Raw genomic sequence first — 25,720 nt, forward strand, 5'->3', positions numbered from 1 at the left:
TGATTATATTTTGATTTAATAATCTGAATCTGTAGCTGTCAGATAGACATAGTGCAGTAGTAGTATAAAGTAAAAGTATAAAGTACTACAGTAGTGTAGTAGGTGGTGTGTAGTCCTGTTGACCCTCCAGCTGTTGGCTGAGAAACTTCAGACCAACTGTGACGACAGCTGACAGCTGACACACACACACACACACACACACACACATACACACACTTTATCGACCCCCCCCCCCCCCCCCTTTTGACTCCCACACACAGACAGCATTCATCATGTGTGTGTGGGGGGGTGGGGGGGGTGGGGGGGAGGAGCGGGGTGCAGTAACAAGAAGCTTTGTTGTTCAGAGTCACACTGAGCACTAATGATGAGGCAGCAGTGTGACAGTCAGCTGCTTCACCAGCAGAACTCCATGTAAAAACACACAATTCTACAGCTCAGTGTTAAAGGACAGTTCTCCTGTGACAACAGTTTACATTATACAGTAAAATATCTCCTGAACATAACCCCGATGATGTCACAGTGATGACATCAGCTTGGAGACTACAGATGTCTAACACACAGTCTGCATTACAAACTGGACACTATCCAGGTGCATTATGGGAAATGTAGGATCCAGTGTTTTTAGAGTTTGGGCTCTATTTTTGTGCAACATGTGTACATGTAGTGTTTAGGGGGCGTTACTTAGGCTAAAACCTGCACTTATAGTGTTTAGGGGGCGTTACCTAGGCTAATACCTGCACTTATAGTGTTTAGGGGGCGTTGCCTAGGCTAATAACTTCACTTATAGTGTTTAGGGGGCGTTACCTAGGCTAATACCTGTACTTATAGTGTTTAGGGGGCGTTACCTAGGCTAACACCTGCACTTATAGTGTTAAGGGGGAGTTACCTAGGCTAATAACTTCACTTATAGTGTTTAGGGGGCATTGCCTAGGCTAATAACTTCACTTATAGTGTTTAGGGGGCGTTACCTAGGCTAATACCTGCACTTATAGTGTTTAGGGGGCGTTACCTAGGCTAATAACTTCACTTATAGTGTTTAGGGGGCGTTACCTAGGCTAATACTTGTACTTATAGTGTTTAGGGGCGTTACCTAGGCTAACACCTGCACTTATACTGTTAAGGGGGAGTTACCTAGGCTAATAACTTCACTTATAGTGTTTAGGGGGCATTGCCTAGGCTAATAACTTCACTTATAGTGTTTAGGGGGCGTTACCTAGGCTAATACCTGCACTTATAGTGTTTAGGGGGCGTTACCTAGGCTAATAACTTCACTTATAGTGTTTAGGGGGCGTTACCTAGGCTAATAACTTCACTTATAGTGTTTAGGGGGCGTTACCTAGGCTAATAACTGGTTAAATGATCCAAACACAGTTACAAACAGCCACATGGTTGTAGAACAGAGTGTGTAGTGCATCAGTATGAGGATATAGATGAGGGGGGGGGGGGACATTCCTGTGTGCTGACTGCCTCAACAGATGGAAACCATTACAGACCAGTGAGACCAGAGAGAGTCTGACAGCAGAGAGACTGTTTAACAATGAACCAGAAGATCTGACACACATTTCACTGTGACTCACTCTGAGCTGCATTCATTCATTTATTCATTCATTCATTCATCTGGTTATGTATTTATGAAACAACAGAGAAACAGACTAAAACTGCCCTAAATGTGAGCGAGATGAACAACAACTTCCTCTGAGCAGTGACCTTTGACCTCAAGACTCATCAATGGGATTATTCATCAATCTCACAACACTTTCTGATCCCTGTTTTATTAAAATGAAAATGGATTTCTAGTTGTCGATTATTATGTAATCAAACAACACAAAATGTCAGATAGTCCTAAAACAACAAACAAACAAAACAACTTTTTATCGCTTAAGTAAAGCGTAAACAACCGATTTAAACTGTTTGGCTGTTTGTGGTAAGTGTACTTCCCATTTCCTAAAACACTTCCCGCTTCCTAAAACACTTCCTGCCTCTTAAAACACTTCCCGCTTCCTAAAACACTTCCCGCTTCCTAAAACACTTCCTGCCTCTTAAAACACTTCCTGCCTCTTTAAACACCTCCCGCTTCCTAAAACATTTCCAGCTTCCTAAAACACTTCCTGCCTCTTAAAACACTTCCTGCCTCTTTAAACGCTTCCCGCTTCCTAAAATACTTCCGAAGTCAAATTCCGAGTCAAGTCCCAAGTCAAGACTGACAAGTCCAGAGTCAACTCTGGGTCCTGGTCCACTTTGTGATCTGAGCTACTGAGTCCAGCTGAGGACAGACTCTGGGTCCTGGTCCACTTTGTGTTTCTACCAGAGAGGATCTGGACTGAAGTGGATCTCAGTCGGGACATTGGTTTCCTCTCTGTGTCTATTTTCAGCAGCTGTTAGAGGAGTTAGAGCAGAGCTCAGCTGTCCTGCCATCAATCTGCTCCTAACACCCCCCCCCCCCCCCCCACACACCCCAGCACCACCACCCCCCTACCCTACGAGATGCCGCCCCCCCTCCAGGCCTCATGGACCCTCCTGCAGCTGTAGACTCACAGCAGATCAGATCGTTTTACTCTCCAGGTCTGGAGGTGTATAGTTCTGTAGTCTGATTTCCTTCCTGCAGACTGAACAGCTGATACAGCTTTATCAAACACACTAATATCAATATTTAAGAAAAATAGAAGGAGTCAGATTTGTTGCTAAATAACACAAAATATGATCTTGAACACTTTTATTTTCAGTTTTTTCTGTTTAGAGAAAACAAACTGCACTTTAGAATTAAACTACTTTTAGTACTATAAGTAAAAAACAACAATCGTTTAAATGATTTAAAGCCGAGGAAACCAAGAAGATAAACTCGTTTTTTTATCTGATTTGTATAGAAATGTAAAGCTCAGCTAATTAACAAAGTTTTAAAACTCAACTGAGATTCTGTGTCTGATTAAATTACTAAAATACTTCCTGTTTACTAAAACACTTCCTGTTTACTAAAACACTTCCCACTTCCTAAAACACTTCCCGTTTACTAAAACCCTTCCCACTTCCTAAAACACTTCCCGTTAACTAAAACCCTTCCCACTTCCTAAAACACTTCCTGTTTCCTAAAACACTTCCTGTTTCCTAAAACACTTCCCGTTTACTAAAACCCTTCCCACTTCCTAAAACACTTCCCGTTTACTAAAACACTTCCCACTTCTTAAAACACTTCCTGTTTACTAAAACACTTCCTGTTTCCTAAAACACTTCCCGTTTACTAAAACCCTTCCCACTTCCTAAAACACTTCCTGGTTACTAAAACAAAGACAATTCTTTTACTTCAATCCGTCCTACCAGAACAATCTTTTCTCTGATCACTGACTTTAAGGATCCGTCTCTAAATGAAGCTCTAGTTTCTCTTTAATGCTGCAGTAGATCTCATGATCTCAGTGACTGAATGTGTTCATGAGTATTTTTTCCTTCAGTCTGACTTTTAGACTTGAGTTAAGAGCTAAACCTGAGAACACGATCAGAGCTCAGCTCAGTCTGTTTCTGGTCCTTCTAGAAGGATCCCCAGCAGCTCTGACTGTAAACATGTTGTGAAATAATGATTTTCTTTCAGGTTTTCATGTTTCAAATATAAAAACATTTATCAGAAGAATTTCTCTGATCAGATCTGTTCCTTTATTCAGAAACTGATTTATGAACAAACTGACTGCAGATCAGCTGATTACAGCCTGAAAACAACAAGTCTGTCAGCTCTACATGTTGGATGTTTACTGAACAGCTGTTCATTTATTCATTATTCTTTATGTAAATATAAGACTTTTTGATGGGATATTAAGCAATAGATTATATAACTTTAATAGGTTCTTGTATGGATTAAAGTTTTTTTAAGGGATAAAAATCCCTTTAAATTTTACTAAACAGTATGAGACACGTCTGAATTTGCACCTCAATGGGCTTTGATTTCTCAGTTAAAGTGCAAAAAGCAAGGTTGCTTGGTAAAAGTGATGAGGTTAATGAATGGAGGTTTTCAGGAAGGGATCAGTGTGGATTAAGGGATTGTTGAGGGGTAGAAACCCCTTAAAAAACTTGTTTAATGGATTCTAGGGGGGTTTAAGGGGTTTTAAGAGGTAATAAAACCTGACAGAAGGATCTTTAAGGTAATAAATATTCTGCATTTCTGAACTCTTTGTGGATTCTGTGAGTCCATGACAATACTAACCTTCATCCTCATCTTCATCACTGTGACCTGAACTCTCAGCCTGTCTCTCAGCTCTCAGGCGCAGCTTGTTTGGATAACTTGCGTTTTGCGTAAAGTGTGCGTAAAAGGTGTCCAGACGCATCCGGTGTGTGCTGCGCGTCACTCACCGATGGAGACCAGCCGGATGTGTTCCCTCTCCAGGAACTCCAGAGCCACTGAAACGTTCTCCAGCTTCATCTGCCTGAAGTTGGGTCTGGAGTGATACTTCCTGTACATCTTCTTCTGGCTCAGCACCTCCAGCAGCCCGATGAGTTTCAGACCGTCGCTCAGGTCCTTCTGCAGGTCCCCGATCCGCTTGTTGAGCACCTTCAGGTGCTCGTTACACCACCTGGTGAAGGTGTTCTGCTGGATCTTCTTCCACGGAGCGTCCTCGGCCAGGTCCTTCTCGGTGGCCGGCATCTCCTCCTCCTCCTCCGCGGTGTCCGCGCTGCTCTGCTGGTAGAACTGCGGCTCCAAGTAGCCGCTGTTGCTCATCATGGTGCCCGCTGTTATATAGCACCGAGTGGGAAGAGAAGAAACAAGAGAAGAGAAGAAGAGGAGCGGTAGGAGCCGCGCACAGCCTGCTGGGAGGAGCACACTTCACCAGAGTGTGAGTGGAAGCGTGCGCTCCGGTCAGAGAGCAGATCCACAGCCCGGCTGAGTCATGAGCTCCTGGAAGAATCAACAAGAAGGAAGAAGAGGAGAACAGAAGAAGAGTTGTTCCTCCGGACGGACTGAGTCGCTCCGGTGTGTCCGGGTAGAGGCGCGCAGGGGGCGGCGTGACGGCCTGCAGAGAGTCGGTGCTGCGGGTGGAGCTGAAGTGGATCCGAGGTTTAAAAAGCTCTCCGTCACTGAGCTGGACTCCCAGGAATGCCCCCCCTCCATGACCATATACAAGTACAGCCAGGCATCCTCTAATCCACCACTGATAGGGGGGCCAAAGCTCATTGGGTGGCGGCGGGAGGGCGGGGCCAGGACCCAGGACCCCCCCACACCCAGGACCCAGGATCCCCCCACCACCACCAGGACCACCTCGGGACCTCAGGACCCGGGGCTCCACGGTGACACCTCTGGGTATTTATAGCGGCCCCTAACTGGGGAGACACACCAGAGGTGGTGGTGGTGGGGGGCTCATAAAGTGGTGTGAATAGGAAACATGACGTAATCTGAGGGAAGCCAATCACATTCCTGAGTCAGACTGAGAAAAACACCCTTTAACTGTTTTCTGACTTTTTACAAACCATAAAAATATAATAATATGTATAAAATATAATAAAAAGATTATTATTATTATTATTGCTGTTGTTATTATTATTATTATTATTGAAAATAATCGATGAGAGAGAAAAACTTAAAATATTTTTAATTATAATTTCAATTAATTATTTTAATTAATTGAAGGAAAAGTTCAGCATTTTGAGATAACACTGTAAAGTTCAGTCTGGTAAACCTCCTCTTGATGATGTCATAGTAATGTCATCAGTCTGTTAGCTTCATAGAGACTCGTCAGAAAGTAAAAATACAATCATAGTATTTAGAGGTAGAATAGTTACGTCTCGCTGACGGAGACACATTCAGATGCTATAAAAGACACTCAGAGACAAACACCCCTGAAAATATCTCCATCATCTTCATCATCATCATCATCTTCATCTTCATCATCATCATATTCCTCATACTCTGCTGGAGATCGGGTTTCTGTCATCATGAGAGTAAAACAGAAACTCTGATGTGTAATTATAGAGACAAACTAAAATTAAAGCTGTGACCTACTCATGATGCTCTCAGACGGTTCAGATATACACCGAGAGGGACACATGGATAATAATAACAATAATAATAACATTAATAATAATCATCAGTTAGATTACGGCCAATTAAATTTTGAGTTATTTGTTCTCTAAAGAGTCTGGATGTTAAAAACGTAGAAAGTCGGTTTGTTTCATAAGAAAAGAAAAAGATCCATATTGTGCCACAAGATAATAACTTGCAACCGCTCAAGTCCACACATATGTGTACATTGCCAGTGCCGTAGCTTAAGTTGCATCACTGCTGCACAAGAGTAATACAACTTTCTATAATATATCACCACATCTTATGAAAATTGAAAATAAAAATAAACATAACATAAAAACTATATGGAACATTACAGACAAGGAAAAGCTACTGTTTATTAGTCAGGTCATTTACAGAATGTACAGGCCCTTTCAACAAAATCATCACAAAGGAATAAAAACATATTCAAACATTAAAGTTGTGCAGAAACATCACAGATACAATTAAAAGTTATTTTACTGAAACAGACCAGAATAATCCTTCATTTAAAACAGAAGCAGAACAAACTAGCAGCCAGACAACGACATGATGGATTACTTTGACCCAAAGTTTAGACGTCAAACTAAAAGCAGAGTTCCTACAGCTCACCTGACACACCTGAAACACCTAAAACACCTGACACACCTGAAACACCTGACACACCTGAAACACCTGAAACACCTGACAGGGACGGACACAGCGTCAAAGCCAAAAGACAACCCACAGAAAAGCAGCACAATAATCTCAAGAGTTTAAAGACACTCTGTGTCTCTCTCCGTACAGAGACATGTCCAGGATGTGGTTAGCCTAGCTTAGCACAAAGACTGGAAACAGGGGGAAACTGCTAGCCTAGCAGCAATTGTTGGTAAACAAATAGCTAACTGCTGATACAACCAAAATGTCTCATTTGCACATTTCTATTTCCTCACCTGGTTCATGCTAAGCTAGCCCGAAGATGTTTTTTCTGTTAAAGTTAGCTTTTATTTAGCTTTAGCAGTTTTACGTTTCGTTTTGTGCTAAGCTAAGTTAAACACTTTTTGGTACAACACCAGTTAGCTACAAACAAAAAACATGAACCACTTAAATATATGGCTATAATAACAACAGATAGCATTTACAGTTCAATCTGCTGTTTGTTGCTACCATGAACTAAACTAGCTAACACTATTATCTAACGTTATTAACACCTAGCATAAAAAGACAAGATATTTGTAAGATATGTAAATCAGAGTTTTTTAAAGGTGTTTTCTTTTTTCTTTTGACGGAGCTAGCCCAGCATATTCCCCCTGCTTCCAGTCTTTATGCTAAACTAAGCTAAGCTAAACTAGACACGTCCTCTCTTTGTACTGGACACAGACATGAAACTGACAACTGAAACATCAAACTAAGAGATTTAAAACATCAGACTTTTTTTTAACTTTTTACTATAAAAAGTAGTAATAAAACAGTCTAAAGTAACTAATGGAAGAATTGGATTACAGCGTTCATGCTACCACTGTTATATTCAGTGAGTGTTGTCTAACTCTACAGCTGCTACAGCGTCTGAATCTACTCGTCTAGTTTCATGCAAATGTAATACTTCTCTAAATCTAACATGCAACACCAGCTGTCTACAGCCAGCTAACGTTTGACAGGACACCGCTAAGCTGGCTAACATTTGACAGGACACCGCTAAACTAGCTCATGTTTGATAGGCCACTGCTAAACTAGCTAAGATCTTTAAAAATAGCGCAACTGTAAATAATAAAAGAAATCACATAAATATGTATTTCAGGAAGTATCATCATCAAAACAAACATAAGAAAACACCAGCAGCGTATCGTCAATCAGCTTTTTAACTGGAAGTAGATATCAGTAAACCAATAATCAGTCCATCCTCGTATATTTCTACTGCTACATTATTTTGCAAACGTTTGACAAAACCTCTTAACTACAGTCTAACATCAGCTGTATGAAAAATATCCTTTAAAGCGACTAAGAATCAAACTGGAACTAATATGTACAGTACAGTACAAACCATTAACAAGTGTTAATACAAAATAAAGCTACATACGTACAGGATTTGTACATCAGCATGCAGCTGTTCCCGTTTATATTGTTAAGTGTCTTTGAGTTCCAGAAATGCGCTACATAAGTTGAACTTATTATTACTATTATTATTAGCTTCAGGAAGATTTTGTGTTTTTACTGACAAATAAACATAAAAACCAAGATAAGAACCGGCTAATTAACAATTAAAACTAACAGTTTTTCCACATTTTACAACATTTTACAGGATGACACTTGTGTTTGTACTCAAATAAAATCTAAAATCACATGTTTTTATACATTTTAAGACACAAATCCAGCGTAAAGAGATACAACGAGTAAAGACTACAACAAATTCAGGTCTATGGAAGCCCAGGTACACCACAAAAAATGGACTAAATGTCAAGAAAGACATAATTAAGTCAGTCAAAGTTAAGATATAATAAAACAAAATATGAGATACAATGTAATTTTCTTTATTTACTAAATTAAAATTATCAGATTTAGTAAGTCAAAATGATGCCTTTTTAAAGTAATAATTTTGAGATAAATAAGATTTGCTAAATCAAAATCATGGGATAATACGTAAGTCAAAATATTGATTAGATTTATTAAAATTTGGAGTATATCAAAATGTTTAATGAAATGGTTTTGACCCAATAGCTCAAAATGTATTATTATTATTTTAACTTTTAACGTCATCATTTTCACTAACAATTAATGTTTTCTTTTTATTATTGCAAATTTTTTTAATAGATTTTCTTCAGTTTTCTGGCAGAAATGAGCAGCAAGCAAGTCAAAATTCTGAGTTATTATCTCATACTTCTTGACTTAGTGTCTAAATATTATTTTCCTGGTGGAAATGGGCCTCCATACATTACAAAGAAAAACCTGCAAAATAAATGTACAGTTTGAGCCAGACACCGTTTTAACATCAAACATGTTATTAAACGTTATAAATGTTATTTACAGAATCTATTTGTCTGTTTGTCCTCCGTTATAATCTAATTAAAATAACTAATGTGTCTAACTGTCATGCAAAAACTATATAAAGGTCTTAATGACACATGCTATTTATCATTTAGAACAATACAGGAACTGTTATATAATAATAAATGTCCTACCATTAACCACAATATATAAATATCACTGAATCATCAAATGTTAAATAAATAATTCTAATTTTTTAAATTCCTACATTTATTTAAAGGCCTGTTTTGTCACGTTAATGCTTCATCTGTTGGTTCTTTTCACATTCAGTACGATGTTTCAGATATTTTGTCCACCCTAAGCTCAGCGAGCACCGCAGGTTTTCTTATATATTTAAATTCTCAACAGTGTCATTTCGCCAGCGTTTGTATTTAAACTGGAATATTTTGAAGTTAATAATATTTGGTTACATGCATCATCATCACAAATCAAGACAGTTTAAATAATTAAAAGAGTTTTTAACCTAAAACCTGATTCCAACCTAAACAGGATCACAGTCATTTCAACATCTGATTATATTTTATATGATTATTTGGTCACAACCTAAATGTAAACATGAATCAGGCGCCCTCAATGAAAAATATAAAATATGAACAAAAGAAAATGTGTTCATTCTGACCCGCCACAATATAGGAAGATCTGAGACATCTTTGAGAGTTTTGAAAATGTAGGCGGCGATACAGATTGATTTCTCTGGAGTTGGAGATCTGATCAGTGCTACAACTCTACAATCCCGTTCAGACAGGATTAATGTCGATATTTCTTATTTTCTACAGATAAAAAACTATGTATTTTAGGATTATTTATGGTCTTTTGGTTGGTTTCATGTCTATCTTTATGTTAGAACTCAAGCAGCAGTTGTTTTGTGGTTCCAATTCAAGAAACCAACAGTCCAGGTGTCCCACAGGGCTCTATTCTTGATCCTCTTCTATTTACGATTTACATAAATAATACACAAAATAATATAGAAATAACACTGTCTTCTTGTGCACAGGTTTCCCTTGAAGAAGAGATCTCTCACAATTATATTTTATATTAATCCTGTCTGAATGGGGCTGTATGCAAACTAAACTATTATACATTTTCAATTCCAAATTTTCATCAAAATCTTTACTTTTGCTGATCTTTCAGATCTTTCAGATTTAACAAAGATACAAAACTTACATTTCTAGTAAGGCCAGCAGTTCTTTTCCTAACATTGTCAACACATCGTCTACAACATATACTGCTCTTTCAGCTTTCCCAAAAATAAAACAAGTAAAACATCTGCTGTACAAAAATATCCTTCTAAAATTTAAAGCAACTCTGGTACAATCTGAGCTTAAAACTGGCACAGTGAAATCAGTTGACACAAATAATCTCTCAGCGGAATGTTTCAGCTCCAACAAATACCTTTCTAAGGATTAAAATAGTGCTTTTTAACTGCTGTAGGTGTACATACTACTGTTTGCTACCATAAACATACATTTAAATTAATTTGTAAAGGGATAGGTAAGTCAAATAAAGCTGATTATTTCCTTAAATCTGCTCTTGCTACATGCTACAAAACAAATCTGTTAAATAATCTACATTAATGTTCTTTTCTGGACAAATGATACGATAATATACAGCATTAAGTATTAAAACACTAAACAATCTAATTTTATCTGCTACCGTTATTGTCGTCATCAACTCAGCGAGTGCAAAATATTCTTTTAATCCAATACAGAAAAATAAGGCAAAGAAGAATCGACAAAAAATAATCAATTGTTAGAGTGATTATTGAAATATGAAACATTTGCTGCTGTTCTCTGTACGAGATCTTTATAAATGGAACAACTTTTGGTTTTACAAACCAAATGATTAATCAATTAATTGGTAAATAGTTTAAATAAAACTGATTTGCAGCTCTAAAGAATTCACGTTTTGTCAATAAATTATAAAATCTGGTGTTTCTCAAATATCATATCATCATGAGCCAGAAGTCTGGTTTTCATTCACATACACAAACACTGCAGCAGCTGGTTTTACTGATAACTTCTTCTTCAACTTAAAGCTACATATTTTTTATATTAACATGTAATCAAATGACTCCTGTAATATGAAACAGCCACTAATCGTGATGATCCCACTGAGAATCAACAGCTCAAGTCCAAGCAAAAGGAGAAAGGAGAGTAAATATTGGACACAAACTCGACTCCAATGGGATGATCGTGTTGTTCTATGTCTACATCAGACACCAGAACTAGTTCGCTGATGTATAAAGTTTATTTTGGACTCAACTTAACACAGTTTTAATGATGCAGCATATTCACTATCTAGTTTTCAGAAGTTTCTGTGGAAAAAAAAAAGTTTTGCTACATATTTTATATTATATTCACTGAAATAAAATACATTTTCATGTTTTACGTAGGAATTTTGAAACTACTTTGCAAACAGTGAACATGCTGCTCAATGGCGAGATTTGGTTTACTATAACAAATAAGAAAAACTTGGATTAAACAAATAAAGACGTACTCTGCAGCATCAACAGCTCTTTGTGTTTTATCTCCTTCTTCTATCAATAAAATCACTTTGAGGATTCAACACTACGGGACCCCAGAACATTTACTCAAGTACAGTACAATCTGGAGGTACTTTATTTTTCTATTCTATTACTCATCTAACATTTTTGAAAACAAGACTTTTACATTAAAATAGTATTTAATTAGTTATTAGTGGTATTACTGGATTTATTAAAGTAAAGGATCAGAATACTTCTTCTACCACTGACTGAGCTGATCAGTTTCCTCTAACAGCCGTAAACAGAACAGCTCTTTGACATAAAATCCAGCAGAAAACCAGGTTTTCATCCACTTCTGGTTAATTTTTAAAACAATGGAGAACCTTTAAAATAATGCAAAATGAGGACTTCCAGTTAGACTCTTGGATCTTGATGGTGGATGATTGAAAACCTCCCAGCCGATTAATAAATCAACCAGCTGACCTTCTGCACAGCGACGCCCTGCAGGAAGAGTTACGAGTCTTTATTGCTTTTCCCGCCACAACTCACGGACGTCTGTGGCCTTCAGGTGAAAACGTCTCGGCGATGCGACAAGCAGACATCAGGACAGCAACATGTATGAGGGCGGCGCCCGATGGGTGAAGGTAATCCAACAATCCCAGAGTTCCTAGTAGAGGTCACTTCCTGTGTAGTCCTCAGGCCCTGGTGAAGCTGGGGACGACCAGAACTACAATGGCTGCCACGGCAACCGCTGCCACCACCAGGTTCCAGCCTTCAGCGACGCTCTGCTGAGGAAGAGACGAAACAATGTGAGGGAAGTTATTGCGTTTTAAAGATGAAGAAAAGACTCCTGGACTCTGAAACATGATTAACATCAAAATGTTTTAGACAATAATTTGGATAAAATGATAATTTTCTCAAACTGGGCTTTTCCACACCTCTCTCTGAGTGGATACAGTTGAAGATGCTGATATCGTGTGAAAGCGTTCACGGCTTTTTAAACCATTGACATGAAAAATAACTAGTGAAAATAAATATGAAAACTTCAGAATAAAACTAAAAATTGTCATATGTTATGACTTGCATTCACACCAGATCAGGTGTTGCGGTGAAAACACCAGTCCTATCATTCATTTGAATGTGGGTAGTGTGTTTAACCTGCAGCGGTGAGGACCGCAGGGGATGCCGAAAAATACGCATTCTTTCACCACATTCACACACAGAAAACTCATCACAAACACACCTGTCAGCCTCTTTCAGACCCCCACTTTGCCCTAAACTAAATGTGTCTAACATGCTTGTGTAAAGCAGCTGTCAGCTGACCTCAGCTCAGTGTTTGAAGAAGAAGGCCTTGATAGTGCACTCAAAGACATTAAAGAGAGACATAAAGAAACAACTATAGAGGCTGTTAGCTTGGATGTAACCCCGTGATTCAGCCACTCTCGGATGCTACGAGAAGCAGAGCGTCTGGTAGAGAAAGAAGGGCGTGGCCATACCTGGTCCCCTCTAGGACGCCAGCTCCTCCCACCAGCACCAAATCAAGGCCACTATAACAATCATTCCTATGAAGGGGATGGAGAGAACAGGGGGCTCAGACGGACCAGTGCAGTTCTGGGGAAAAGACAGAAGGTAGGAGTGTAGGGGGGCGTGGTAAGAGAAAATAAAACCATAAAATAATCAGAATAATAAAGTCAGAACGTGTCGGGAAGAAAGGCGAGTGTGGAGCAAACAAAAACAAAAGAATGATGAATAGAAAAAGAAAAGATAGGCAGGCAGGTTGAGCATCAAAACCCATCAAATCGACAGAATTTGATAAAGTTCATTGTGCAAAGTTCATGTGAAACAAAAGTGACGGCGGAAACAGAAAGAGCAGGCAATTAGAGAAGGACATCAAAGATGGTTAAAGACAAGATGGAGAGCTTTGGTAGCCGTTAATCAGCACCAGAGTGCAGTTAAAAACATCTACATCTTGTCATTTAAAGATCTCCGCCGACACGTTGAAGTGCAGTGTGAGTAAAGGTTAAACCTTGAGGTAAACTACAAATATGGAGGACAAGAATGTAAGTGAATGATGCAATGGAGAGGAGCAGAGGTGGGGACAGGTCACTGTTTACAAGTCCCAAGTCAGGACTCACATGTTAAGACAAGTTTAGTCTCAAGACTTGACACTAATGTCCCATCCCAAGCTCCAAATCCAGGCCCACATCAAGACAAGCGAGTCTCAAGTCGAATCTAAGAAAGGCAATTCCCAAGTCAAGAAAAGTCCCAAGTAAAATCTCAGAGAGGCAAGTCCTACATTATGTCTCAAGCTTTGACACTCAAGTCCTGAGTCAAGCTGGAAGTCGAGTCCCACATCAAGACCCAGAATCTCAAGTCAATTCCCACATGAAGAAAGTCAATCCCAAATCAAGAAAGTGAAGTCCCAAGTGTCTCAGATAAGCAAGTCCCAAGCTAGTCTTGAATGTTGCCATTTAAGTCCCAAATCACAATAAGTAAGTCCCAGGTGTTGATATGTAAGTCTTTCCAAGTCTAGTGACAAGTCCAAAGTCAAGTTCCAAGTCAATTCTAAAGTTCCTGATCAAGTTCCAATTCAAGTCCCGGACAGGTGAGTCCTATGTCTAGTCTCGGCTGTTGATGCTCATGTACCAAGTCCTAAGTCACTACAGGCAAGTCTCGGATCATGTCTCAAATCAGTAAAATCAAGTACCAGGTCAAGTCAAGGTAGGCAGGTCCCTTGTCTAGTCTTGAGTGTTGAAACCAAAGTCTCAAATCAAGATAGGAAGGCTCCACGTATAGGTTCAAGTCTTGACTCTGAAGTCACAAGTCTAAAGTTCCAAACATCAAGTCAAGTCTCAAGTCAAGTAAGAAAGAAAGAAAGAAATTAAGTCACAAAGAGGCAAGTCCCAAATCAAGTTTCAAGACAAAATAGGCATACCCAAATTAAGACAGGCAAGTCCCAAATAAGTCTCAAGTCACAAGTTTAAAGTTCCAAACATCAAGTCAAGTTTCATGTCAAGAATGAAAGAAAGTGAAGTCACAAAGACACGAGACCCAAGTCCCAATAAAGTTCTGTGTCAGGTTTCAAGAACAAATAGGCATACCCAAATTAAGACAGGCAAGTCCCAAACCAATTCTCAAGTCACGCAAGTAAAATTTTGTTTTAAGTCTTGACACTCAAGTCCCATGTCAAGATTTTCAGGTTTGTTTGTTTGTTTAGATCCACATTAGCTGCTGTATCACTGCAAAGTCAGATGGCAAGTCAAAACAGTCCCAAGTCCCAAGTCTAGGGCCCAATTCTAGGTCTCATCTCAAGTCAAGTTGCTACCAAGACTCCTCAACATCTCGTCGTTAAGTCTTGGGGCTCAAATCCAAGTAAAGTCACGAGTTATTAGTGTTGAAGTCAAAGTCGCGTCCTTTTTGGACGTTGACCGGTCCGTCAGGTAGAGTTTGAAGCAAGTCCCATTTCAAGTTTCAAGACAAAATAGGAAATCCCAAATTAAGACAGGCAAGTCCCAAATAAGTCTCAAGTCACGCAAGTCAAATTCTGTGTTAAATCTTGACACTCGAGTCCTGTGTCGAGTTTCAAGTTTGTTTGTTTGTTTGTTTGTTTAGATCCACATTAGCTGCTGTATCACTGCGAAGTCAGGTGGCAAGTTCCAAGTCTAGGGCCCAATCCCAAGTCTCGTCTCAAGTCATGTTGATACCAAGACTCCTCAGCATCTGACCTGGACTGTCAGCAGCACGCTTCACTTTTTTCATATCAGTTGACAGCTGAATAAACCTGTGATTTCCTGAAGGCTGTACGGAGGAAGCAGCAAGTAGAAACAGACAGATGACTGCTTTGACGAAAACAAACTGCCCAGCAGAGACGAAGCTCACAACAAAACGCTCAGAAACCAGCAACACGAGCAGAGCTGAAGCTGCTGCAGACCAGAAAGCAGAATGACAGATGGACCATCAGCCGTTATCAACCCACATGCACACACAGTACGGACGGACAGACTGCATGGAGACAATCATGGATTTGAAGAATATCGTCGAACAGGTTTTAGTGTGTGTTGGTTGAGATACTGCGTCACACTTACCTGGAGTTTTATTATTATTTTACACCTTAACCCTTCAGCTTGAGAGATGTCGGACCTTATTTACACTTCTTGTCTCTAAAGGTTTAACTAGAGAGTCTATTTCTACTCAGCGCACTAAAGTACCAAATCAGTAAGAAATTTGTATCAAATAAAACGGATTTTGAGTCATCACGAAAGATGGTTTCAACTGTACCAAAGTCAGGAATCACATACAGGTGACTAGAGCCACCTGGGCCGTTGACCGTTGACCTCTCACCTGTGACTTCCTGCCCACCAGCTTCTGTAGGTCGGCCTTGCAGCGCTGCAGCTCCTGTTGGAGCGCCGCTCGCTCTCGCTGGCTACCGTCGTACAGCTGCTGCAGGTCGACCAGCTCGCCCTTCAGACCGTCACACTGACAGAAAGACAGACAGGTTTAAGACAGACGGGTTTAAAGTAGAAATAAACTGGTAAGTCAACAAATTTACAGTTTTGCTTCAGTTAATGATACATCCCAGTAGATAGAAACTGAAGACTAGTGCTGACTGCTGTTACCTCCGTCTGGACTCTGTGAGCCGTCTCCTCGGCTCGTCTCAGTTGGACCTTCAGGACGTTGAACTCTGACGAGGAGTCCGGATCCTCCGGGGGTCGGTCCTGGACCTGGTGTTCAGGACCGGACTGAGACAGGGTGATGTAAGAGTCCGCCTTCACCTGCTCACGCTCAGTGACCGCCAGGTACGCATCATCACGCCTGCTGACAGGTGAGGAGGTTCATGAGAATGTGTAGTTGCAGAACTTTATTTAAAATGTTCAGAATTTAAAGAACGGTTGATTGACAGCTGGTTAAAATAACCTTTAACAGAGGTTAACACACACACACACACACACACAGAGTGGTGTCAGTAATCTAATGATGTAATGGCAGCAGGTTGATTGACAGCTGGTTGGACCACTCACGTGTCTCGTTGCTGCTGCAGTTGCTCTACTTTGTTGTTCAGATCTTTGTTGTCGTTGTTTAGAAACTGACGTTCATCTGTCAGAGAGACAAACTCATCCTTCAGCTGAACGACCTCACCTGAACACACACACACACATTTTAGAGCACATCATATTTTATTAGGCTATATTATATTATATTATATTATATTATATTATATTATTTTGTTTTAATTTATTTTATTTTATTTTACATTACTTTATTTTATTTTATTAGATTGTCTCACCTGTGTGTCTGTCTCACCTGTGTGTCTGTGTCTCACCTGTCTCATCTGTGTGTCTGTGTCTCACCTGTGTGTCTGTCTCACCTTTGTCTCACCTGTCTCCCCTGTGTGTCTCACCTGTGTGTCTCATGTCTCACCTGTGTATGTCATGTCTCACCTGTCTCACCTGTGTGTCTCACCTGTTTGTCTCACCTGTGTGTCTCTCTCTCAACTGTGTCTCACCTGTCTCACCTGTGTCTCTGTCTCACGTGTGTGTTTCACCTGTGTGTCTCTGTCTCACCTGTGTATCTCATGTCTCACCTGTGTGTCTCTGTCTCACCTGTGTGTCTCACCTGTCTAACCTGTGTGTCTCCCCTGTCTCACCTGTGTGTCTCTTCATGCTGATCTCGGCCCTCAGCGTGGTGATCTCCATCTCGTACTCCTGCGCCGTGGCGTGGAGACGCTGCAGCTCGGCTCTCAGCCGACACAGCTCCTCCTGCAGGGAGGCGATGTCGTTCTCCCTCTCCGCCGCCGCCTCGTCCGCCGCCTGCTGCAGCAACAGCACCTCCTCCTGAGACGCACGGAGCTCCTCGTGCACCTCCTCCAGTTCACTCTCCTTCTCCTCCTCCAGACTGTCCATCTCCTCCTGGACCGACCGCAGCTGAGCTGGAAGAAGGGAAGAAATTTCAGAATTCTTTGGAAAAATGAGGACCTTTTTGCAAGTGAGGGAGTGTTTTGAAAGTGGGGACATTTAGTCAAGAAAATTTGATAACAGAGGACATCTTAAAGAAGAGGACATTTCAGAAATGGTGGTTATTTCAGGGATGAGGACATTTTTGCAAAGTAAAGAGAGGACACACACATTTGAAAAGTGAACACATTGTGGAAAAACAATATTTTCAGTCAGTGTGGACATTTTCACAAATTCTTGACATCTTTGGAAAGTCAAACTATTTTTTAAAAGTTACATTTTGTGGGAAAGTCAAGAATTTTTTGCAAAATTAGGGCAGTTTCAGAAAAGTTTGGACATGTTTGCACACTCGGAAAGTGAATACAATTTTTGTAAGTGAAAAAAAATCAGATTTTTTTTTAAAAGTGATGACCATTTCATTGAAAATGAAGACATTTTTGCAAACAAGAAAGTGAAATGTGGCCATTTAGTCACGACAATTTGATAAGAGAGGACATCTGAAAGAAGAGGACATTTCAGAAATTGGGCTTATTTCAGGGTTGAGGACATTTTTGGAAAGCAGGGACATTTATAGACACTTTTGAAAACATTTGATGGAAAATACTTTTCGTCAAACGTAAGGATGTTTTTTTTAAGAAAATAGGACATTTTTGAAAAGTGAAGACATTGAAAATTGGGAATTGTAACATTTTGGAAATATGGAGAATTTTGGACAGTGAGGACACTTTTGGGAAGCGAGAGCATTTTTGGAAAAAGAGAACTTGTATTTAAAAAGGACATTTATGCAAAGTGCAGACATTTTGACTGTGGGGGTATTTGTGGAAAGTTTTGCTTTTCATTTTCAGCTTTTTTTACTGTATTTTAGTGTTTGAACATAACTTGTGTAAATATAAATATAAATATTAAAGTTGTACCTTGCAGTCTCTGGATCTGTCTGGTGAAACTCTCGGCCTGATGAGCGCTCGCCAGTCGCTCGTCCTCTAACAGACCTGAGATCAGAGAAGAAGAAACAGATGAGGATGAAGAGGAAGAGGAAGAGCAGGAAGTGTTATTTAATAATTATAATAATTTAATCATATATATTAATATATCTGACCCTGCAGCTCCAGGAAACTGTCCAGGTGTCTCTGGGAAACCTCTCTGGTCTCGTCCAGCTCCAGCAGCAGCTGGAACACCTGAGCTCTCAGCTCCTCCAGCTCCTCCTCTTCATCCTTCTCTCCTTCTCCTTCTCCTCCTCCTCCTTGCTCTTCCTCCTGCTTCTCCTCCGTCACCTCCTTTTCCTCCTCCTGCTGGCCTTTCTCTCCGTCTCCAAGAAGCGTCTCCTCCTTCTCCTCCAGGGACTCCCTCTCTTTGGCCGTCAGAGTCTCTGCCAGCATAATGGGCTTCTTCTCCACCTTCATCTCGCTCAGCTCGTCTTCATCAAACAGACAGAGAGACAAGAGTCAAGGTCAATGTCTCTTTGTGTTCATATCAGTTCTAATTAATAATTACAGTTTTATTAAACACAAATGGAGCAAAAGAACAACTATAAATAAATAAAATAAATAAAATAAATAAAATAAATAAAATAAATAAAATAAATAAAATAAATAAAATAAATAAAATGTAAGGAGAATAAATCATTAAAAAGCATACATAAATAAGACAATACAATTTAAATTAAATTAAATTAAATGTAAGAAGAATAAATCATTAAAAAAGCATAATGTTAATAAAAATGACAATAAAATAAAATGTAAGACGAATAAATCATTAAAAAAGCATAATGTAAAAAAAAGACAATAAAATAAAATGTAAGAATAATAAATCATTAAAAAATATAATATAAATAAGACAATAAAAAATAAAAAATTAAATTAAATAAAGATTAAATTAAATGTAAGAAGAATAAATCATTAAAAAAGCAAAATGTAAATAAAAGACAATAAAATAAAATATAAGAAGAATAAATCATTAAAAAAGCAAAACATAAGTAAAAAAAGAATAAAAATAAAAATAAAATATAAAATTGAAATAAAATAAAATAAAATGTAAGTAGAATAAATCATTAAAAAGCATAACATAAATAAAAAAGACAATAAAAATACAAATTAAAAATTAAATTAAAATAAAATAAAATAAAGTGTAAGAAGAATAAATCCTTAAAAAAGCATAACATAAATAAGACAATAAAAATACAAATTAAATTAAATTAAATTAAATTAAATGTAAGAAGAATAAATCATTAACAATGCATAATGTAAATAAAAAAGACAATAAAATAAAAATAAAATAAAATGTAAGAAGAATAAATCATTAAAAAAGCATAAAATAAATAAAAAAGATAATAAAAAAAATAGAAATAAAATAAAATGTAAGTAGAATAAATCATTAAAACAGCATAACAGAAATAAAAAGACACTGAAAATAACATTAACATCTGAACATGATTACAGTTAAATCTGATTTGATGAGGTGAAAATGTCACATAAATATCTGTTAGAGGTGATGACTATGGTCTGTTGTAGCTGTATATTAATGGTAAAATAAAAGTGTTGTTTTTGTTGTAGATTTGTGAATGAAGGTGAACAAACTGATGAACCCTCCTCCTGCTGTCGTCATCACTGAATCTAAATATAGACCTCTCTTCCTCCTCATCATCATCATCCTCATCATCGCATCCTGCAAGTTTGATCCTCATCTTATTGATTGGTTGGCTCTCCTGGCAGGCAGCCAATCACAGACTGGCAGTGACAGCATCAATGTCACAGAGATCATTCAGTTATCACTCTATTATCATCTTCATCATCATCTTCCTCCTCCTGTCATCGTCCTCTTTATAAAACACCACACGGACAAAAGTCTGTGGACTTAGATATGAATTTAAATGATATGTTGACGATAAAAATAAATCTGTGTGACTAACATTTATGTCTTCTGGATGATAAAGGTTGGAAACTGTATAAAATCTATAAATAAAGTCCGACAGCAGAGAAATATAGAAAACTGATCAGAGGAACAGTCGGATATTTTGGGAAATAAACTGGCTGTTAAAACTGAGACGTGACTTTGGTTTATAATAGAAACAGGATTTTATTTCTAGTGGATGATAATTCTGATCTGTTGTCCCAGTAAATTCACTATAGATTAACCCTCTGAGAGCCATAATAGAGCCGTTTCAGTCTTTATTAGGAGGGTACAGGGGGTCTTTAGGGGGAGATATCAGGTCAATAGTAGATGTCACATAGAAGTGGTGTACATCACCTGAAAGCTGGGAAAATGAAGATTAATTTGAGATGCAGTTCAGCACTGTGTCAAGTTGTTCTAGTCATTCATAATATGATAGAAGATTATGATGTCCATCCTCATGCTCTATTATGTCTCATAAGTTGTTGGAGCAATTTTTGGGTTGATACCATTTGTATCACAGATTTGGTGCTAAATTTAACCATTTTTTACCATTGGAGAGTTGATAAAAATGATCAATAATCCCTCCAAATGACCACATTAAGACACCAAGACCTCGAGGAACACCGTAGAAAAAGCCATGCTGTGATTTGGGATCAAAAACTCTTGACATTTGGAGCATTTTTCAGCGATTGGATGGCGAGCACTTGAGTGTTGTGTAAACGTCTCAGAAACCCCCTTATTGTCAATCTAGCTAGGAAAGCCATCCATGCTCTGAATGCTCTAGGTCTCTAGTTTGTGGCTGTAAAGTTTCATGAGACTGTGATTATGCTAGAGGTCACCACAGGTCATTTTATACAGTGAGGTCAATGAAATGGCTCCTATGGGGACTAACATCATCACACATGAATACAGTTGGGCTCCTTGGATCCACAAGAGTCACAGCTTTACATTCAAGACTGTTTAGAGACCCCAGTATGCCGCTGTTATTATTCTTAGTGTTATTTTTGGACTGTTATTGATGAGCAATCAGATTACAGCTTCATTAGACAGATTACTGACCGGATGGGTCGAGGACCTCCTCGATGACGGGTGGCAGACGCAGGCCGTCCATGTCTCCAGCTGACGAGGACAGACGCTGCAGACAGAGAGACAGATGGAGGATCAGAGGAGAGGGGAGGACGAGGACACACGCAGCCCGGGAAGGGTCCTCACGCTCCGGGCAGGCTGAGCCGCTGCAGCCTCTCCATCCTCCTGGAGCTCAGAGATGACTGGAGGCTGGAGGGAGGAAGAGGAGGAGGAGGAGGAGGAGAGGAGGGTGTCAGAGAGAGAACTGCGACACCAGCACTGATACTGGATCATACTGGTTGATACTGATGGCAACAGGGAAACTACAATACCCATGAGCCTCAACTCCAGTTGCTATGGAGACGAAGCCAGAATCTGCTGAATGTTTTATCAGTTTTCTCGACAGCTTAATCTCACTGTTAATGTGAAGCTCTGTGATTTGCTGGTGAAATGCACCCTGGGAGTCGTAGTCTCTCCTTCAGTTTTTATCCAATCATTTCTTCCTCATCAGTTTTTGAGGACAGATTCGTACAGAGACCATGTTGAGACCCTAAAGCTGGATTAATGTTTATGTCATACCAACAGTGGCTACATGGGTCAGCTGCGAGGATACGTCGTAGAGTATGTCGTAGGATACGTTGTAGGGTACGTCGTAGGGTACGTCGTAGGGTACGTCGTAGGGTACGTCGTAGGGTACGTCGTAGGGTACGTCGTAGGGTATGTCGTAGGGTATGTCGTAAGTTACTTCTTGGGGTGCTTTTTGGGGTACGCCAGAGTACGTCGTAGGGTAGGTTGTAGGGTACGTTGTAGTTTACTTTGTGGGGTTTGTCATAGTATACATCGTAGAGTACATCATAGGGTACGTTGTACGGTACTTTGTGGGGTACGTTGTAGAGGAACGTAGGGTAGAGGTAGGGTAGAGGTAGAGTAGGGTACGTCGTAGGGTACGTCGTAGGGTACGTCGTAGGGTACGTCGTAGGGTACGTCGTAGGGTACGTCGCAGGGTACGTCGTAGGGTAGGTTGTAGAGTACGTTGTAGTTTACTTCGTGGGGTTCGTCGTAGAATACATCGTAGAATACATCGTAGGGCACATCATAGGGTACATCTTAGGGTACGATGTAGAGTATGTCATAGAATATGTTGTAGGCTATGCCATAGGGTACACCGTATGTCGTAGGGTACGTCGTAGGTTACTTCATAGTGTATATCGTAGGGTACACTGTAGTTTACTTCATAGGGTCTTACGTCGGTATCTTACGTCTTAGAGTGCGACGTAGAGTATGTCGTAGAGTATGTCGTAGGGTACGTTGTAAGGTATGCCGTAGGGTACGTCGTAGGGTACACCGTTGTTAATTTCGTAGGGTACTTTGTAAATTACATCATAGGGTATGGCGTAGGGTATGGCTTACGGTATGGCGTAAGGTACGGCTAGGGTATGGCGTAGGGTACGGCGTAGGGTATGGCGTAGGGTATGGCGTAGGGTACGGCGTAGGGTATGGCGTAGGGTACGTCGTAGGGTATGGCGTAGGGTACGGCGTAGGGTATGGCGTAGGGTACGTCGTAGGGTAGGTTGTAGAGTACGTTGTAGTTTACTTCGTGGGGTTCGTCGTAGAATACATCGTAGAATACATCGTAGAATACATCATATGGTACGTTGTAGAGGAACATAGGGTACAGGTATGATAGAGGTAGAGTAGGGTACGTCGTAGATTACATCGTAGGTTACTTCATAGTTTACATCGTAGGTTACTTCATAAGGTACTTTGTAGATTACATCATAGGGCACATCATAGGGTACATCTTAGGGTACGACGTAGAGTATGTCATAGAATATGTTGTAGGCTATGCCATAGGGTACACCGTATGTCGTAGGGTACGTCGTAGGTTACTTCATAGTGTATATCGTAGGGTACACTGTAGTTTACTTCATAGGGTCTTACGTCGGTATCTTACGTCTTAGAGTGCGACGTAGAGTATGTCGTAGAGTATGTCGTAGGGTACGTTGTAAGGTATGCCGTAGGGTACGTCGTAGGGTACACAGTTGTTAATTTCGTAGGGTACTTTGTAAATTACATCATAGGGTATGGCGTAGGGTGTGGCGTAAGGTACGGCTAGGGTATGGCGTAGGGTACGGCGTAGGGTACGGCGTAGGGTACGGCGTAGGGTACGGCGTAGATTACATGTTCCTTCTCAAAAATGTAACTACACATCAGGCTAGTGGAGAATCCACGTGGAGACAACAAGAGCTGTGACTGGCTGCTTGTGTTCGTGATGCTGGCGGAGTTTGTTGAGAGGAAGTTAAAGACTCAGTCGCCTTTTCTCCTCGTCACTAACAAACATCTAACAAAGACACGACACTGCAGGAAGTCAACATCATATAAAAGGATTCAATCTATTGTGCTTGTATCTGTTAAATTTGATGCAGCTTGGATGACGTGAGGCGTCCATGTTTGTTTGGCTCCCGATCACCTGCGACCTGTTATAACTGGTCATTACAGAAACTCCCACATGACATGAACGTGACGCAGAAATCAGAATCATCTTCTCTCACATTTCCCTAAATGTTGATGATGATGATGAGCTGCTGATATCAGCGTTCAGAGTCTCAGTCTCTCTAACCTCTCTCTGTTTCCTCTCAGTGACCTTCCTCAGTGTTTGTCCTCTGATATGAAATCATTCCTTTAACATGACTCATGAATCAGAAACAATCAGAATCAGCAAATACCTGGTGATGAGATGCAGACGATGCAGCTCAATCTGCTGCAGCTCTCTGTTGGTCTCTTTATGATAACTGCAGACCCTCCTCCTCTTCCTCTTCCTCTTCCTCCTCCTCCTCCTCCTGTTGTCCTATATTTCCTCCTCAGTGTGATGCAGAGTGACGTCACTGAGTGTTACAGACCAACAGAGAAACGGAGGCCATGACAGGAATACACAATGAAGCTGCATGACGTGATCTGTTAACTGTTTCCTGACACGAGGACAGGTGTGTTATTGTTATTATTACCCAGCATCTCTCACACTGCAGTCTATAACAATAAGGATTATTCCTATTAACAAGCAATCTGGAGATTATTGTCTCTATTAAATCAATTATTTATTTGTAAAATGTCCAAAAATTGTGAAAATGTTCCTTTTTTTTAATCATCATTCAGATTTATATAAAGTGAATAATAAAATAAATATACTAATATTTAATAATAATATAGATAAACATTAATTAAATAAACTACAAATAAAAAGAAAATAAATAAAATTAGGGTACGTCGTAGGGTACGTCGTAGGGTACGTCGTAGGGTACGTCGTAGGGTGAGTCCTAGGGTTAGTCCTAGGGTACGTCGTAGTTTATGTTGTAGTTTACATTATAGGGTACATTGTAAAGTTAATTCGTAAGGAATATCGTAGGGTAAGTTGTAGGGTACATCGTAGGGTAAGTTGTAGGGTACATCGCAGGGTAAGTCGTAGGTTACTTCGTAGGGTATGACGTAGCGTAGGTCTTAGATAATTTGTATGGTACGTTGTAGGGTATGTCGTAGGGTACATCGTAGTTTATGTTGTAGTTTACATTATAGGGTACATTGTAAAGTTAATTCGTAAGGAATATCGTAGGGTAAGTTGTAGGGTACATCGTAGGGTAAGTCGTGGAGCACGTCGTAGGGTAAGTCGTAGGTTACTTCGTAGGGTATGACGTAGCGTAGGTCTTAGATAATTTGTATGGTACGTTGTATGGTACGTCGTATGGTACGTCGTAGGGTACGTCGTAGGGTACGTCGTAGGGTACGTTGCAGGGTACATCGTGGAGTACGTCGTAGGGTAGGTTGTGCGGTACGTCGTTGGGTACGTCGTGGGGTACGTCGTAGGGTAGGTTGTGCGGTGCATCGTTCGGTACGTCGTGGGGGACGTCGTAGGGTAGGCTACGCCTTAAGTCACGTCATAGGGTACGTTGTAGGGTATGTCGTTGGGTACGTCATGGGGTACGTCGTAGGATACGTCGTAGGATACGTCGTAGGGTACATCATAGAGTTTGGACTGTATTTGACTGTCAGCAGAGTCTCCTGTTACTGATGAAGGGATCTCATTATTGGTTTATATTAATGATGAACACTCAGTGCACTACGTATATATTTATTTATTCAGTGTTGTATTCAGTATGAAATGTAAAACCTAGTTTGGCCTGTGATCTGATCTCAGGTGTGATTCACAAACACTCTGCAGGACTCGCTGGTAAAAATGGAAATGCAGCAAACTCTCATCACCTCTCTCTGACTGGTTGCTAGGCAACAACACACCCAGGCAAC

General features: G+C 39.9%; 2 protein-coding genes and 1 long non-coding RNA gene across 11 annotated transcripts in view; all 3 read right to left on the minus strand.

The window, feature by feature from the left end:
* Window positions 1-4,739, minus strand: part of flncb (filamin C, gamma b (actin binding protein 280)) — a 51,107-nt gene extending 46,368 nt beyond the window's left edge. Inside the window, 1 exon segment of the mRNA XM_037761035.1 lies at window positions 4,333-4,739. Within this exon segment, the coding sequence (XP_037616963.1) occupies window positions 4,333-4,702 (370 nt within the window). The 5' untranslated portion in view covers window positions 4,703-4,739.
* Window positions 4,740-6,355: 1,616 nt separating this feature from the next.
* On the minus strand, window positions 6,356-10,881 carry LOC119483032. Its single transcript, XR_005205594.1, has 2 exons — window positions 6,692-10,881; window positions 6,356-6,646 (listed from the first exon to the last, which is right to left on the minus strand). It is a non-coding gene; the product is annotated as an uncharacterized LOC119483032 (long non-coding RNA).
* Window positions 10,882-11,580: 699 nt separating this feature from the next.
* On the minus strand, window positions 11,581-24,289 carry LOC119483017 (coiled-coil domain-containing protein 136-like). 9 transcript variants are annotated; one of them, XM_037761017.1, is made up of 10 exons: window positions 24,151-24,289; window positions 21,419-21,634; window positions 18,567-18,884; window positions 18,385-18,459; window positions 17,164-17,445; window positions 16,538-16,613; window positions 16,136-16,331; window positions 15,861-15,995; window positions 13,016-13,130; window positions 11,581-12,304 (listed from the first exon to the last, which is right to left on the minus strand). In XM_037761017.1, exons 2-9 carry the CDS (start codon window positions 21,468-21,470, stop codon window positions 13,026-13,028), a joined length of 1,239 nt encoding a protein of 412 aa, XP_037616945.1. In that variant the 5' UTR covers window positions 21,471-21,634; window positions 24,151-24,289; the 3' UTR covers window positions 11,581-12,304; window positions 13,016-13,025. The 9 variants fall into 9 exon arrangements, with proteins under 9 accessions (XP_037616945.1, XP_037616944.1, XP_037616940.1 ...); XM_037761016.1 differs by having other exon boundaries at window positions 16,136-16,334; XM_037761012.1 differs by having other exon boundaries at window positions 16,538-16,655.
* Window positions 24,290-25,720: the final 1,431 nt, after the last annotated feature.

The sequence above is a fragment of the Sebastes umbrosus genome, chromosome 23, assembly GCF_015220745.1.
Source record: "Sebastes umbrosus isolate fSebUmb1 chromosome 23, fSebUmb1.pri, whole genome shotgun sequence".
In the NCBI taxonomy this organism is placed as follows: domain Eukaryota; kingdom Metazoa; phylum Chordata; class Actinopteri; order Perciformes; family Sebastidae; genus Sebastes; species Sebastes umbrosus.

Coding starts and splice junctions, on each gene's coding strand:
- LOC119483017 (XM_037761009.1), bottom strand. CDS start 21,470: ATGGACGGCCTGCGTCTGCCACCCGTCATCGAGGAGGTCCTCGACCCA. Junction 15,996..16,135: donor CTCACAGAGTCCAGACGGAG/GTAACAGCAGTC, acceptor TCTTTCTGTCAG/TGTGACGGTCTGAAGGGCGA. Junction 13,131..15,860: donor TGGTGGGCAGGAAGTCACAG/GTGAGAGGTCAA, acceptor TCTTTTCCCCAG/AACTGCACTGGTCCGTCTGA.